This window comes from Pygocentrus nattereri, chromosome 3 (genome assembly GCF_015220715.1).
Source record: "Pygocentrus nattereri isolate fPygNat1 chromosome 3, fPygNat1.pri, whole genome shotgun sequence".
In the NCBI taxonomy this organism is placed as follows: domain Eukaryota; kingdom Metazoa; phylum Chordata; class Actinopteri; order Characiformes; family Serrasalmidae; genus Pygocentrus; species Pygocentrus nattereri.
Genome location: NC_051213.1, coordinates 36,653,407 through 36,666,105, shown reverse-complemented (window position 1 = coordinate 36,666,105; position 12,699 = coordinate 36,653,407). Strand labels below are relative to the sequence as shown.

The window sequence follows — 12,699 nt, the reverse complement described above, 5'->3', positions numbered from 1 at the left end:
ATTACTTAGATTTCTGAATAAATTGGTCATTAATTTGTTCTGATCTTCATCTAAGTCACAACAATAGACAAACACAGTCTGCTTAAACTAATACTGCACAAAAAATTATATGTTTTCATGTTTTTATTGAACACAACATGTGAACATTCACAGTGCAGGGTGTAAAAAGTATGTGTACCTTTGGATTTAATAACTGGTTGACCCTCCTTTGGCAGCAATATCCTCAACCTGTCCTGTAGTTGCAGATCAGACCTGCACAACGGTCAGGAGGAATTTTGGACCACTCATCTTTACAAAAATGTTTCAGTTCCACAACCATTCTGTTGGTGATTTACTTCTATGTTTTGGGTCGTTGTCCTGTTGACGGTTTTAAGTTTTCCTGCAAAAGGTCTTGATAAACTTGGGATGACAGCAATCCGTCCAGGTCCTGAGGAGGCAAAGCAGCCCCAAAAGATGATGCCCCCTCCGCCATATTTCACAGTTGGGATGAGGTTTTGATGTTGGTGTGCTGTGCCTTTTTTTCTCCACACATAGCGTTGCGTGTTCCTTCCAATCAACTCAATTTTGGTTTCATCTGTCCACAGAATATTTTGCCAGTAGTGCTGTGGAACATCCAGGTGCTCTTTTGCAAACTTCAAATGGGCAGCATTGTTTTGTGTGGACAGGGGTGGCTTCCTCTGTGGTGTCCTCCCATGAACATCATTCTTGTTTAATGATTTACTTATTGTAGATTTGTCAACAAAAATGTTAGCATGTGCCAGAGATTTCTGTAAGTCTTTAGCTGACACTGTAGAATTCTTCTTTACCTCATTGAGCATTCTGCGCTGTATTCTTGCAGTCATCTTTACAAGACAACCACACCTAGGGAGAGCAGCAACAGTGCTGAACTTTCTCCATTTGTAGACAATCTGTCTTACCATGGACACAAAAAAGGCTTTTTAGAGATACTTTTTTAACCCTTTCCAGCTGCATGCAAGTCAACAATTCTTGAGCGTAGGTGTTCTGAGAGCTCTTTTGTGCGAGGCATGGTTGACATCAGGCAATGCTTCTTGAGAACAGCAAACTCAAAACTGATGTGTGTTTTTTTTATAGGGCAGGGCAGCTTTAACCGACACATCCAATCTCATGACATTGATTGGACTCCAGGTTGGCTGACTCCTGGCTCCAATTAGCTCTTGGAGAAGTCATTAGACTAGGGGTTCACATACCACCCTGCACTGTGAATGTTCACATGTTGTGTTCAATAAAAACATGAAAACATATAATTCAGACTGTATGTCTGTTGTTGTGACTTAGATGAATATCAGAACACATTTAATGACCAATTTATAAAGAAATCCAAGTAAAAATAATGGTTCACATACTTTTTCTTGCAACTGTGTGTGTGTGTATACACGTACATTATATATATATATATATATATATATATATATATATATATACACACACACACACACACACCATTAGAATGTCAATTACTGCTATGTTGAGGATGATCCACTACTCAATATGTGCTCAACGTCAGCTCTGTACTCAGAAGCTGACCAATGATGAATGGGATACAGGGTGATTGATAAATTAGTTACATTAGGGAACGATAGGGTAGATGGAGCTCATAGAGTGGGCAGTAAGTGGACATTTAAGGTAGAAGTTTCTGATAAAGTGGGCAGTGACAGTATAGTGCAGTGTAGAGTATGCACTACTAGCTCAGATAATCACACTGTATTAGCACACATTAGCATAACATATGCAACTTTCTTTGCAGCTGTCTTCTACACCCATACCAAAAAAAAAACACTGGTTGGTAAGTGGAAGCACAAGGTTTACGGCTAATAATGGCTAATGACGTACACAGTAGGTCACCATGTTTTAACACTTGGCTACTGAGACGGAAATTACCAGTAATATTTTAAGAACTTTTTTTCCATGCTTCCAAGCAGAAAAACTATATATTGTAATTTTAGAAAAAGCATTTCTGGATGAATTTAGAGTCATGTGATAGATTTCCCTCATGTGCCTCTTACAGAAAACTAGTTTGAAATCTCTGAATCATCAGGCAGGGAACTTCTCATTCACTGTTATTGCTTTGTTTCTACTGCCACCTAGTGGCACTCAGGGTTTAACAAACAGTGAAGTTGCACTATTAGCAGTAACTTTCAGGAAAACATTGCTGTTGTCACTACCAAACAACAGAATATTCAAGTTCAAGAATTTGAAGTTCAAGTCTAAATCAGGCCATCAGAGCATATTATACCTGATGTCATGCTTGTCTGTAAAAATCCCAGACTGACAAGAAATGACATCTTCCAGATACAAACATTTAAAAACTCAAAAATCTATATATAAGGGAGAGCAGGGCACAATGTAATAGTCATTTCTTTTTATTTAAAATCTCTTTTAGACCTTTTTCTGAATTTTCACAGAAATCAAATATTTCTCAAGATTCACCTTGATTCTATTTTTGCACCTTGAAAGTAACTCTTCTTACTAATTACCGAGTTGGGTGCATGAGAATTCACACTCTTTTGTTGGAGGCTGTAACACAGCACTAATGGCAAACAATGAAAGTTTATGGCCCCAGCAATTATAAACTAGCCTCTCAGTCTGTTACAATGAATCCCTCTTATGAGGGGAGCAGTAACATTTTGCCACTTTTGGCTGAATGTTTTGTGGACTGTAGATGCTGGAAATAAAATTTACATTTCATCTGTAGCAGAGATGTGTAGGCAACTTATACAAAACTAATATTTATTATATTATTATTATAACAAACATTTGCTTGAGGAGAGGAATGAAGGTCAGTAGAGATAAGACGGAATACATGTGTGTGAATGAGAGGGAGGCAGGTGGAAAGTGAAGATGCAAGGAGTAGAGGTCGTAAAGGTGGATGACTTCAAATATCTTGGGTCAACCATCCAGAGCAATGGACAGTGTAGAAAAGAGGTGAAGAAGAGGGTGCAGGCAGGATGGAGTGGGTGGAGACGGGTGTCAGGGCTGATGTGTGACAGAAGGATAGCAGCAAGAGTGAAAGGGAAGGTTTACAAGACAGTAGTGCGTCCTGCTATGATGTATGGTTTGGAGACTGTGGCTCTGTCTAAAAGACAGGAGGCTGAGCTGGAGGTGGCGGAGATGAAGATGATGAGATTTTCATTGGGAGTGACAAGGATGGACAAGATTAGAAATGAGCAGATCAGAGGGACAGTGAAGGTGGAGCAGTTTGGAGATAAAGCCAGAGAGGCCAGGTTGAGATGGTTTGGACATGTGTTGAGGAGGAATAGTGGATATATTGGTCAAAGAATGTTGGAGATGGAGATGCCGGGTAGAAGGAGAAGAGGTAGACCTCAGAGAAGGTTTATGGATGTAGTGAAGGTGGACATGGAGATGGTTGGTGTGAAAGTAGAGGAGGCAATGGATAGGGCAAGATGGAGGCAGATGATCCGCTGTGGCGACCCCTAAAGGGAGCAGCCGAAAGAAGAAGAAGAAAATAAACATTTGCTTAATTATTTAGCAAATAAAATGTTATGCTGGAACCTGCTCTCCCTTACTGTTTAAAAAATGTTTTTAAAATGCACTGTGGCATGCGCCCACCCCCTGGATCCCGATGATGACAGCCGAGAGAGCCGGCAGAAAGGCGGGGCCACCAAGGAGAGAGCCGTGAGTGCGGAGGGGGCGGAGCGCAGAGCCCGAGCTCCCCTGACGGACACAAGTCACAGGAGTGACAGTGGGAGGAGGAGGACGACGCTAGTGCTGGCTACGGGAGGCACCAGAGGGAGGAGCGAGTCCTGAGCTAAGTGGCAGGACAGGGAGAGATGGTAAAATGTGTTGTGTGTTAGTAAAAGGACAGAGACAAAGTGGTTAGTACTTACATTCTCGTAAGTGTCTGTATTTTGCATAACACTATCATCAAGATCATCCATGTCCTCAGAGCTCAGCTCCTCGGTCTGAAACAGGGATGGGAAGACTAGCACAAGGCATCTACACACACCAAGCAGTTAGGGGTGCTAGATACTACATTCTTGTCTTGCTACCAAACAGTGTAGAAATAATGAGGGGCATTTTTTTCATATTCTTTAAAACAGGGATGGGTGATATATTTTTTGCATATCACGGCACTTAAAGGCATTTTCATGACACACAAAACATAAGATCTGGTAAGATTTTTATTCATTATTTCATATACTATGTAGTGTTTCGTGTCTGAATATCAGGCTGTACTTTGGACAGACTCTCAGATTTACATGTTACATGTAAAATGACTAGATGAGATTTGATTTTACTCTACCTGTGTAAAAAGCACAAACACACACTATTTCCATTTGACTTTTGTTTACATTTTTTTTTCAATGATACAATGACCACCTCTGATTGAGCGATCTGATCATAATCTCATAACACTGCATGGGAGTGTTTCTATCTGGCTTTTCACAAGGTCAAATACAATCTGAATGTCATCCAATCAACAATAACACATGTTGGTGTAAGGCGTAATCCAGGCCTATATAAACCTATACACACACACACACACACACATACACATATATATATATATATATATATATATATATATATATATATATATATATATATATATATATATATATATATATATATACATATATATACACACACACACACACACACACACACACACACACACACACACACACACATACATACATACATACATACATACTGGTCAGCATTCATGAGTATTAATGAAATCCAATATGTTCTCAGAAAACATAGTGACATTACTGGGATAATAACATATCGTCATATTGCCCACTCCTACTTCAAAATGGCATCATAGCGAGAATGTCAAATAATGTGAAATTCTTTTACAGCAGAAAAGAGTGTACATGGCCCCCATTATTCCTTCAGTTTATAGCTTTTTTTCTTCACTAAAACTAAGACTTATGACTAAGTATATTCTTCTAAAAGCTTAAAAGCTGTAGGCAAACGCTATTTTCATAAATGCCCATGGTGGCGTCCTTTACCTTAGATTTCCTCCTGCTAATCTTGAAGAACCCCAGAAGGCCCTTCTTCTCCACTCCACTGGCACTCTGAGTGTTGGAGTGCAGAGACTCTGCTGGAAAACAAACAAAACAAAATATGGCCTATGCAACAGTTCTGGCACATTAAATACATGTTTTTTTGGAACCCAACAATTAAATAAAAATGGTGTAATAAAAAGTACAGAAAAAGGCCTGTAGAAGATTCTTCAAATTATTTTCACTTAGAAATGCAACAAAATGTAATTTGACCAGGGATGTTCAAGCTTAGAACCTAAGTGTACCAAATCACTCTGAGTACTTTTAAAACAATATTTAAATACAAAGCACAGCACAAGTGGATAAGTCAGAAGTATGCACACAGAACACATACCTGTACATGATCATGTACTTTAACAGAAACACAGCCACTACCTTCCTTATTAGAAACTCCTGACTTGTGGCTCCACAGTGTACAGTTAAAGACTTCATCTGTTAATATACAATCTGCATTTGATATTGCCCAGTTCTTCATTAAAGGTCAATTTCTGACAACAGAGCTGCTCCTGGCTGAATATTTTTGGGTGTCGAACCATTCTAAACTCACCAGTGACACTGATTCCAGTAACACAGCTGTTTGTGATAACAGAACTTCAAACACTTCCATGCCACTAGCAGGTCAGTGTCACTGTTGTGATGAGAATGATCCATCACCCAAACAATATAAGATCAATGGTAATCCTGTGGTCAGAAATGAATGATTTGTAATATACAGGGTAGCTGATACTGTGCATCAATAGGTGAGCTACAATCAGTCATTGCAATGGAAATATAAGGAAGGTGGAGCTCACAAAGTGGCTATGAGTGGAAGTACAAGGTATACATTTCTAATACAGACAAAGCAAGTTCTTATTAGTGTTCCACAATCACAAATAGGTTTGTACATGCTGGACAAAGCTGTTCTTTACATTACATTACATTACATTTAGCAGACGCTTTTATCCAAAGCGACTTACAAATAATGAGGTACATAGAACAAACATAGTCAGGCCTTAAAGGAGGCCAAAGGGTAATGGCGGGGTAGAGAAGGGAAGGAGGGCAAGAAGGAGAAGAGGTTGGTAGTGGTTAGATTGTGCTATTTTCTAAAAGAGCGCAATGCAGTTGCTCAGCAAATATGCATAGTCAAGACAATGGAAAGGGAGATACAGTGCATTATATATGTTTAACACAAGTGCACTGAGCAGAATAATGACAGACACCATATTCTCACACTGTGCTGCATAGCGGGCAGATAAACAACTCTGTGTAGTGTTACATGGAGGAGCCTTTATTTCTTAAATGATTTCAAGCTGGGTAGCAAGGTCTCCAACTAGTCTATATTTTATGCTCTGTCCCACCTCCTCACACCCTTATAGAATTCCCTCAAGGTTTTGTAGAGGACCAGACAGGACACTTCTGCTCTCACAGCACGCAGGAAATCACAGAGACTTGATTCTCCCAGTAGATGGAGCTACTGTTCTATGTTACTACACAGTCTTTGTCGCAACAGATGAATGACACAACATAAACTATACTGCAAGACTTTAAAGTAAAACCTGTTTATCAGTTTAGTATGACAACCTATGAGCAAAACAACAGCAATATTTAATCATCTGAGATGAATAATCAAAACATTATACGTGTAAGTCTTACAGCTTGTTAGTAACAATCCAAGCACGTTCCATAAGCAGCACTGAGCAGACAGCACACTGTGAAAGGAATAGGCCAACATTTTTCCTCAAAAACATACTCCAGTTTTCAGAGTTCTTTTGATGAACTCTACTATGCTGCTAAAGTCAGAAGGTTCTCCAACAGTTCTGCTGTATCTGCATTTGTATCTAATGCTATGACTTGGTAAAGCAGACAGCATTTGTAATCTAATAACTTCCCTGGGACTATTTCATTGGTCTTTGCTCATTTCTATGTGCTAACACTTTCCTTTGCACACAGGTGACAGAGGCTGGTTTTGGCAGAACATCATCAAGCTGAAAGGTAAATAATGAACTCATGCTACAATCATTCTGTGAATATATTAAAATACCTGAGGATGTAATGTTGAAGTGCTTTGCCTGGATGCATTTCTATTTCTATGCTCTCCAGTAGCCTGTTGAATGTTATTTTTATCTTGTAACTGCTTGTATCTTGTAACTGATTTTAAAAGCATTTCATGACATCAAACTAACGCATGTTATGTATTTTGAGGAAAGACAGTGGACTAATCTTTTAAGACAAAGACTACAAATCACTATGCAAGAAGCAGCAGCTATGACGACTCAACACCAGAAGCTACGCTCAGAGCAGTACCTGAGTAGTTAAGGACAGGAGCCGAAGCCATTTTAGGTTGGAGAACTGGAAACAAATGACATCAGTGGGACATTTAGTGCTCAAAGCAGAGGCAAGAGAGTGCTAGATATGCAGAGAATCCTCCCTGAAGCTCAAACAACTGCAGGAAAGGGTGAATGACCCAGAGAGTGATAGTCACTCTGCATGCCTCCGAGAGTTCATAACCCCTGTTCATGCAGATTTAGGCTCCCTCACGACTGCTAGAGTGCAGAGTCTGCAAGCAGATGTGTTGAATCTGAAGACAGAGGCACTCATGATATTTACAGCTATAAGGCCTGCAAAACAACTTCATGGATTCAATAGTATATTGTAAGTTAGAAAAAAACTCATGGACTGAATGATATCAGTGCCAAACCAAGCCTTGAAATTCCACAAAAGAATTCCAGAGGAGCACTTCTGCGATCTCTGATCTACTATTGAATGAGTGGTGGAACAGCTTTAAATGAATGGGAAACAGCCTAAAGAAATAAAAGATAAAGCACGACAACTGCTCTTTCTATCCCGATTTAAACAGCTACAGTGTGTGCCTTATCTGCAAAGAAAAAGCAAAACAACTTTTGTTCAAGCTCCAGAGTGTATGTATTTTTACCAAGGGTCTGGTCCAGCACATAGAGTTCACGGATGTCCAGGTCAGAGAGGGATTTGCGCAAGTCCAGCTCGTGGTTGCTAACACTGTCCTGTAGCAGCAGCACGTGGGCTGGGTCAAACTCACACTTCTGGCAGATTACTGGCACAAGGCTCTGCAGTGGCACAAGGGGGTTAACCCTCACCACCGCCTTCTGACCACGGTGAAAGTTCACCACCAAGCGCACGGTCTTCTGCAGAGGAGAAATTAAAACAGAGTGAGAGACGGTGAGGGAAAACATGAGAGATGAGACAGAGTGTTTTAGGTTACGAAGTCTACTGCATCAACAGAAACGCATGCATTCACAACTGATGAAATGCAAACAGGCCTGGAAAAAAGAGGAGCTCTCATGTCTACCTGTACTTTGTTGAATAATATTATGCAGGAATAGCTTCTTCTACCAGACTGTTGCCAGACTGCTTAAAACAGTGGTTCAGCCAAAATATCTAATTTATACAATTATCTCTAACCCAAAGTCAAGACACTCTGGCATGTTTAGTTTTGCACTGGAGCTACAAGGCTAATGTTGCAAGCAATTAATGGAAGCATATACCGCACCAGTCTGTATCTTGACAACTGCCAAAGCCATAATTAGCACTACGAGGTGCAGGCCTCAGAAGTTTGAGGTTTTATTTCTGAGAACTATGAGATTTGATCAGAAAACAGCTCATCAGCATGTCACTGTCTAGGTGCAGTAGTTAATCAGTTTAGTTAGCTATATTAGTGATCAAATGAGAACTTGCTGCTAGTTCAAGACTGTTGTATTGTTATTACCTACTCATACTACAACGAGCATAAGAAAGTCCACTGATAACTAGCCTTTTGACAGCATGGTATCATGTATAGTTATGTCTTGTTAACTGTTTGAGAAGCCTTCTATCCTTGCGGTTGTCTAGAGTTTAGTAGAGTCAGCCTTATTTTATGTTTAATCTATGCTTTCACAGTAATCAGTGTGGACTAAGAAACGGGAGATAAACCGCACTGATTAGTAAAAAAGTAATTAAGGTGAATAAAATAAAAAATTGGTTAGATTATATCAGAATAAATTAGTTATGTATTTTCTGCTGAAAGTAAATTGATGGACATCTATGGAAAAATGGAGGGACAGCAAGTAAACAAACGAAAAGGCACATAATGAAATGCATAAAAAGGGAGCAATGAATTTAGGCAAACTGGCCATTCATATTATATTCATATTACGCAGGTAGTTTATTCACTATGTCAAGTTTTGTGCAAAACAGACCTGACTAAAATGGTTCTCAGTCACAGCCCTGTAAACTCTCTCTCTAAACACTTGTCTTAAACTGTGCAGAGTTGTTAATCAATCTCAAAGAGAAAGGCTTATGTGGTTTCTGACACTGTATGACACTGATATCTGTAGAAAAGATGGTAACTGATGGTTATAAGCTTTACTTAGCTATACTAGCCCCACAGGTCCACTGCAAAAGTAATGAAGTAAACTGTGGATGTCAAACATGTCTTGGCCAACACACTACATTAAAGGTAAGGTGGAATTGTATGAATTACATTTTTGGCTAAAATCAGGGCCAAACAGCACATGTGCTCATTGCACAGCATTAGCTGCTCTGCTAGCAACTTCCAAAAAGTCTGTCTTACTCTCTTCATACATTCTACGTATAAAAAAAACTGTTTATGTGTTACTTGTATTCTCTGTTGGGTGCACACATGCTCTATCTGCATTTTGCATGTATGTAAAATCTTTCTGTTGAACTACAGCTAAGGGAAAAACTCCAGGTCTTCTTCCTTGTATACTGAATTCATTGACAAAGTTCGTTTCATTTATGATCATGTTTTTTGAAAATTCAACAGAGACACATGCAGGTGTATGTCTGAGGACTGCAAGAAAAACAGTTTTCAGAGCTGGAGACGTTTTCTTAATACTATAGAATCACTGAGCACATTGTCTTATGACGTCAGACAATGTTGATTATCATCTTTATTTCTGAGTTTCGAATAACAGATTACTAAAAGGTATACGCACTGCTTCCGTCAGCAGTTTCACTGTGTGAGAACAAGGTACTTGCACATCCACCTACACTTCTGTGGCAGAAGGTGTCAGACATGATATACCTGACCACACAGATAAACAAACATGATACCATTAAAAAGTATTTGCACATTCCTGATTTTTGCATATTTGTTGCACTAAATGGTTTCAGATGCCCATACAAAAATGTAATTTAAGACGATCATTTCATTTGGGGCGGCATGGTGGTGCTGTCGCCTCACAGCAAGGAGGGCCTGGTTTCAATTCCCAGGCCAGGCGACCGGCGTCCTCTCTGTGTGGAGTTTGCATGTTCTCCCCGTGTCTGCGTGGGTTTCCTCCGGGTTCTCCGGTTTCCTCCCACAGTCCAAAGACATGCAGTCAGGCAAATTGGACGTGCTAAATTGCCCCTATGTGTGAGTGACTGTCTATGTCTGTCTGTCTGCCCTGCGATGGGCTGGTGACCTGTCCAGGGTGTATCCTGCCTTTCGCCCGAAGACTGCTGGGATAGGCTCCAGCACCCCCTCGCGACCCTGACGGAGAAGCAGCTGAGAAAATGGATGGATGGATGGATGGACCATTTCATTTGTTGAAGGAAAGATATTTCTGCAACATCTAATCACCCATGCGTAAAAAAACCTGTCCCCTAATGTGGATAACTGGTTGTGTCACTTTTGAAACTGAACCGCAACTGAAACCAAACGCTTCCTGTAACTTGGTCAGTCTTTCACATCGCTGTGGAGGAATTCTGGTCCAGTTTCCTTGCAGGTTTCCTTTAAGCCACACTGGAGGACTTTCCTGTTGAAGACAGGACTTTGAGAAGGCCACTAAAAAACGTTTTTTCTCTTTTCAGCCAATTAGAGATGCTGTTGCTTACTGTCTTGCTGCACAACCCAATTACGCTCGAGCTTCAGTTCACACACTGATAACCTGACTTTGTCCTGAATATTTTTCTGGTAGAGAGCAGAAATCTACACTACTTTTCATAATAGTGATTGAGCGCTTGAAGTTACTTTTTTCCTCTGCAGGATAAACTCAATGTACTTGCTTTGATTTTCTACTCGGAAAAAGAATCATTTTAACTTCTGACAAACTAATTTCATCAAATATGCAAATCTTGAGCTTTTAGTGTCTAAACATCACAATGAAATCCTTTGTTCACAGTCCAAATTGTGTTTCATAACATCTTAACATTAATGTTGGTATGAGGTCAAAGACCTGCCAGGAGTTACTCGCTGTGGCCAAAGGTCAGCAGGAGAGAGAGAAGGAGTTGGCCAGGCCACAGAGAGAAAAAGGGAGAGGGATAGCAATAATGCATGGTAACTAAAGGTACGCTTCACATTAAAAATTCACCACAAGTCAGGAGAGAGAGAGAGAGAGAGAGAGAGAGAGAGGGAGAGAGAGAGAGAGAGAGAGAGAGAGAGAGAGAGAGAGAGAGAGAGAGAGAGAGAGAGAGAGAGAGAGAGAGAGAGAGAGAGAGAGAGAGAGAGAGAGAGAGAGAGAGAGAGAGAGAGAGAGAGAGAGATTCACTCGAGGACACTCGAGAAGAGCTGGCATCTGCTTCAGCCAAGGCACTGTACCTTAGCTCGAGTCTTTTTAGGAGCCACTGGCTCCTCCTGCTGCTTTAGGCCAGAGAGCAGAGATGGGGTTAAACACAATAGCGCACAGAAAGGGTTTCAGGGGTCCAATACAACAAACCATCAGGGGAACACAAGTTAAAGCTTGCAAAGGAACGGAGTGTTAAACTGATCAAAACAACTGAGTAATACACATTTTAACTGTACTGATACAAAACAAATTACGTTTAACTCTCAATTTGAATTCTATTCAAATGGGATTCTTATTACAAGAGGATGTGGGGGTAATGTGATTTTTACTGGTGTTTCTCAGTGATTTTAGAACATTCTGAATGTGCTATGTCAGTGATTTTTATGGACAGCGTGCTCCTGTGTTGATAAGATTCCAATGTCTTTTACCTTCCGTAAAATAAAATCATAGAAATAACCCCTTGCTATATTGATGCCATGGCTGAGACTAAAATCAAGCCGATATGCTCTTTTCTGGAGTAAAGGCGGAGTTAAAAATAGAGTAGACACTCCCATCTCTGTCTTTTGTACAAAGGTTTTTTTTAATCCCATGTTTATTGGCATCACAACTCCACCTCCCCATGGAAAACGCATCCCATCTGAATAGTGTTTTAAGAGCTTCGAACATTTACTGTCAAGTTGCTTAAATGTAATCGCATCGCAAATTATGTAGACAATGACAAAAACATGTAAAGGGTGGGTTGTGTTTCTACAAAACAAGACTGCCGCTTGCAATGAAAAATAAAGATAAAAAGATGAGAATCTGTTCTCCTTACAAACCAAATGTTATTGATTCAAAATGAAAAATGTACACATTTGACAGAAGTTCTCCAATTGTTTCAATGAGCTACGAGCAAACGATGAAAACACAAAGTGCTTTTTTTAAATCGCTAAATTCAGCAGCAGCTACTAAGGATTTGGCAGCGTTGCAGGAATATAACATTTGGAATCAGTATCAGTCAAGTGGAAATTGCGAATTAAAAAGAAAAATCAGGAGTTTTGCTGTAATATTATTTCTGAGAATGCTGCTAGGCTACACTGAAAGCCACTCTGTACTGGTGCTATGAGAAAAAACTTAGCTTAGTTTTTGAGTGAGCCACTTAATACATT

General features: G+C 40.0%; 1 protein-coding gene across 13 annotated transcripts in view; it reads right to left on the bottom strand.

The window, feature by feature from the left end:
• Positions 1-12,699, bottom strand: part of cobl (cordon-bleu WH2 repeat protein) — a 110,615-nt gene that overhangs the window by 53,590 nt on the left and 44,326 nt on the right. For 4 of the 13 annotated variants that reach the window (XM_017700830.2, XM_017700832.2, XM_017700836.2 and 1 more), the window contains exons 5-8: positions 7,963-8,191; positions 7,335-7,379; positions 4,998-5,089; positions 3,867-3,941 (exon numbers count right to left, since the gene is read on the bottom strand). In XM_017700830.2, the coding sequence (XP_017556319.2) occupies positions 3,867-3,941; positions 4,998-5,089; positions 7,335-7,379; positions 7,963-8,191 (441 nt within the window). The remainder of the gene's footprint in view (positions 1-3,866; positions 3,942-4,997; positions 5,090-7,334; positions 7,380-7,962; positions 8,192-12,699) is intronic. The other 9 variants (XM_017700835.2, XM_017700839.2, XM_037536765.1 and 6 more) reach the window with 7 other exon arrangements.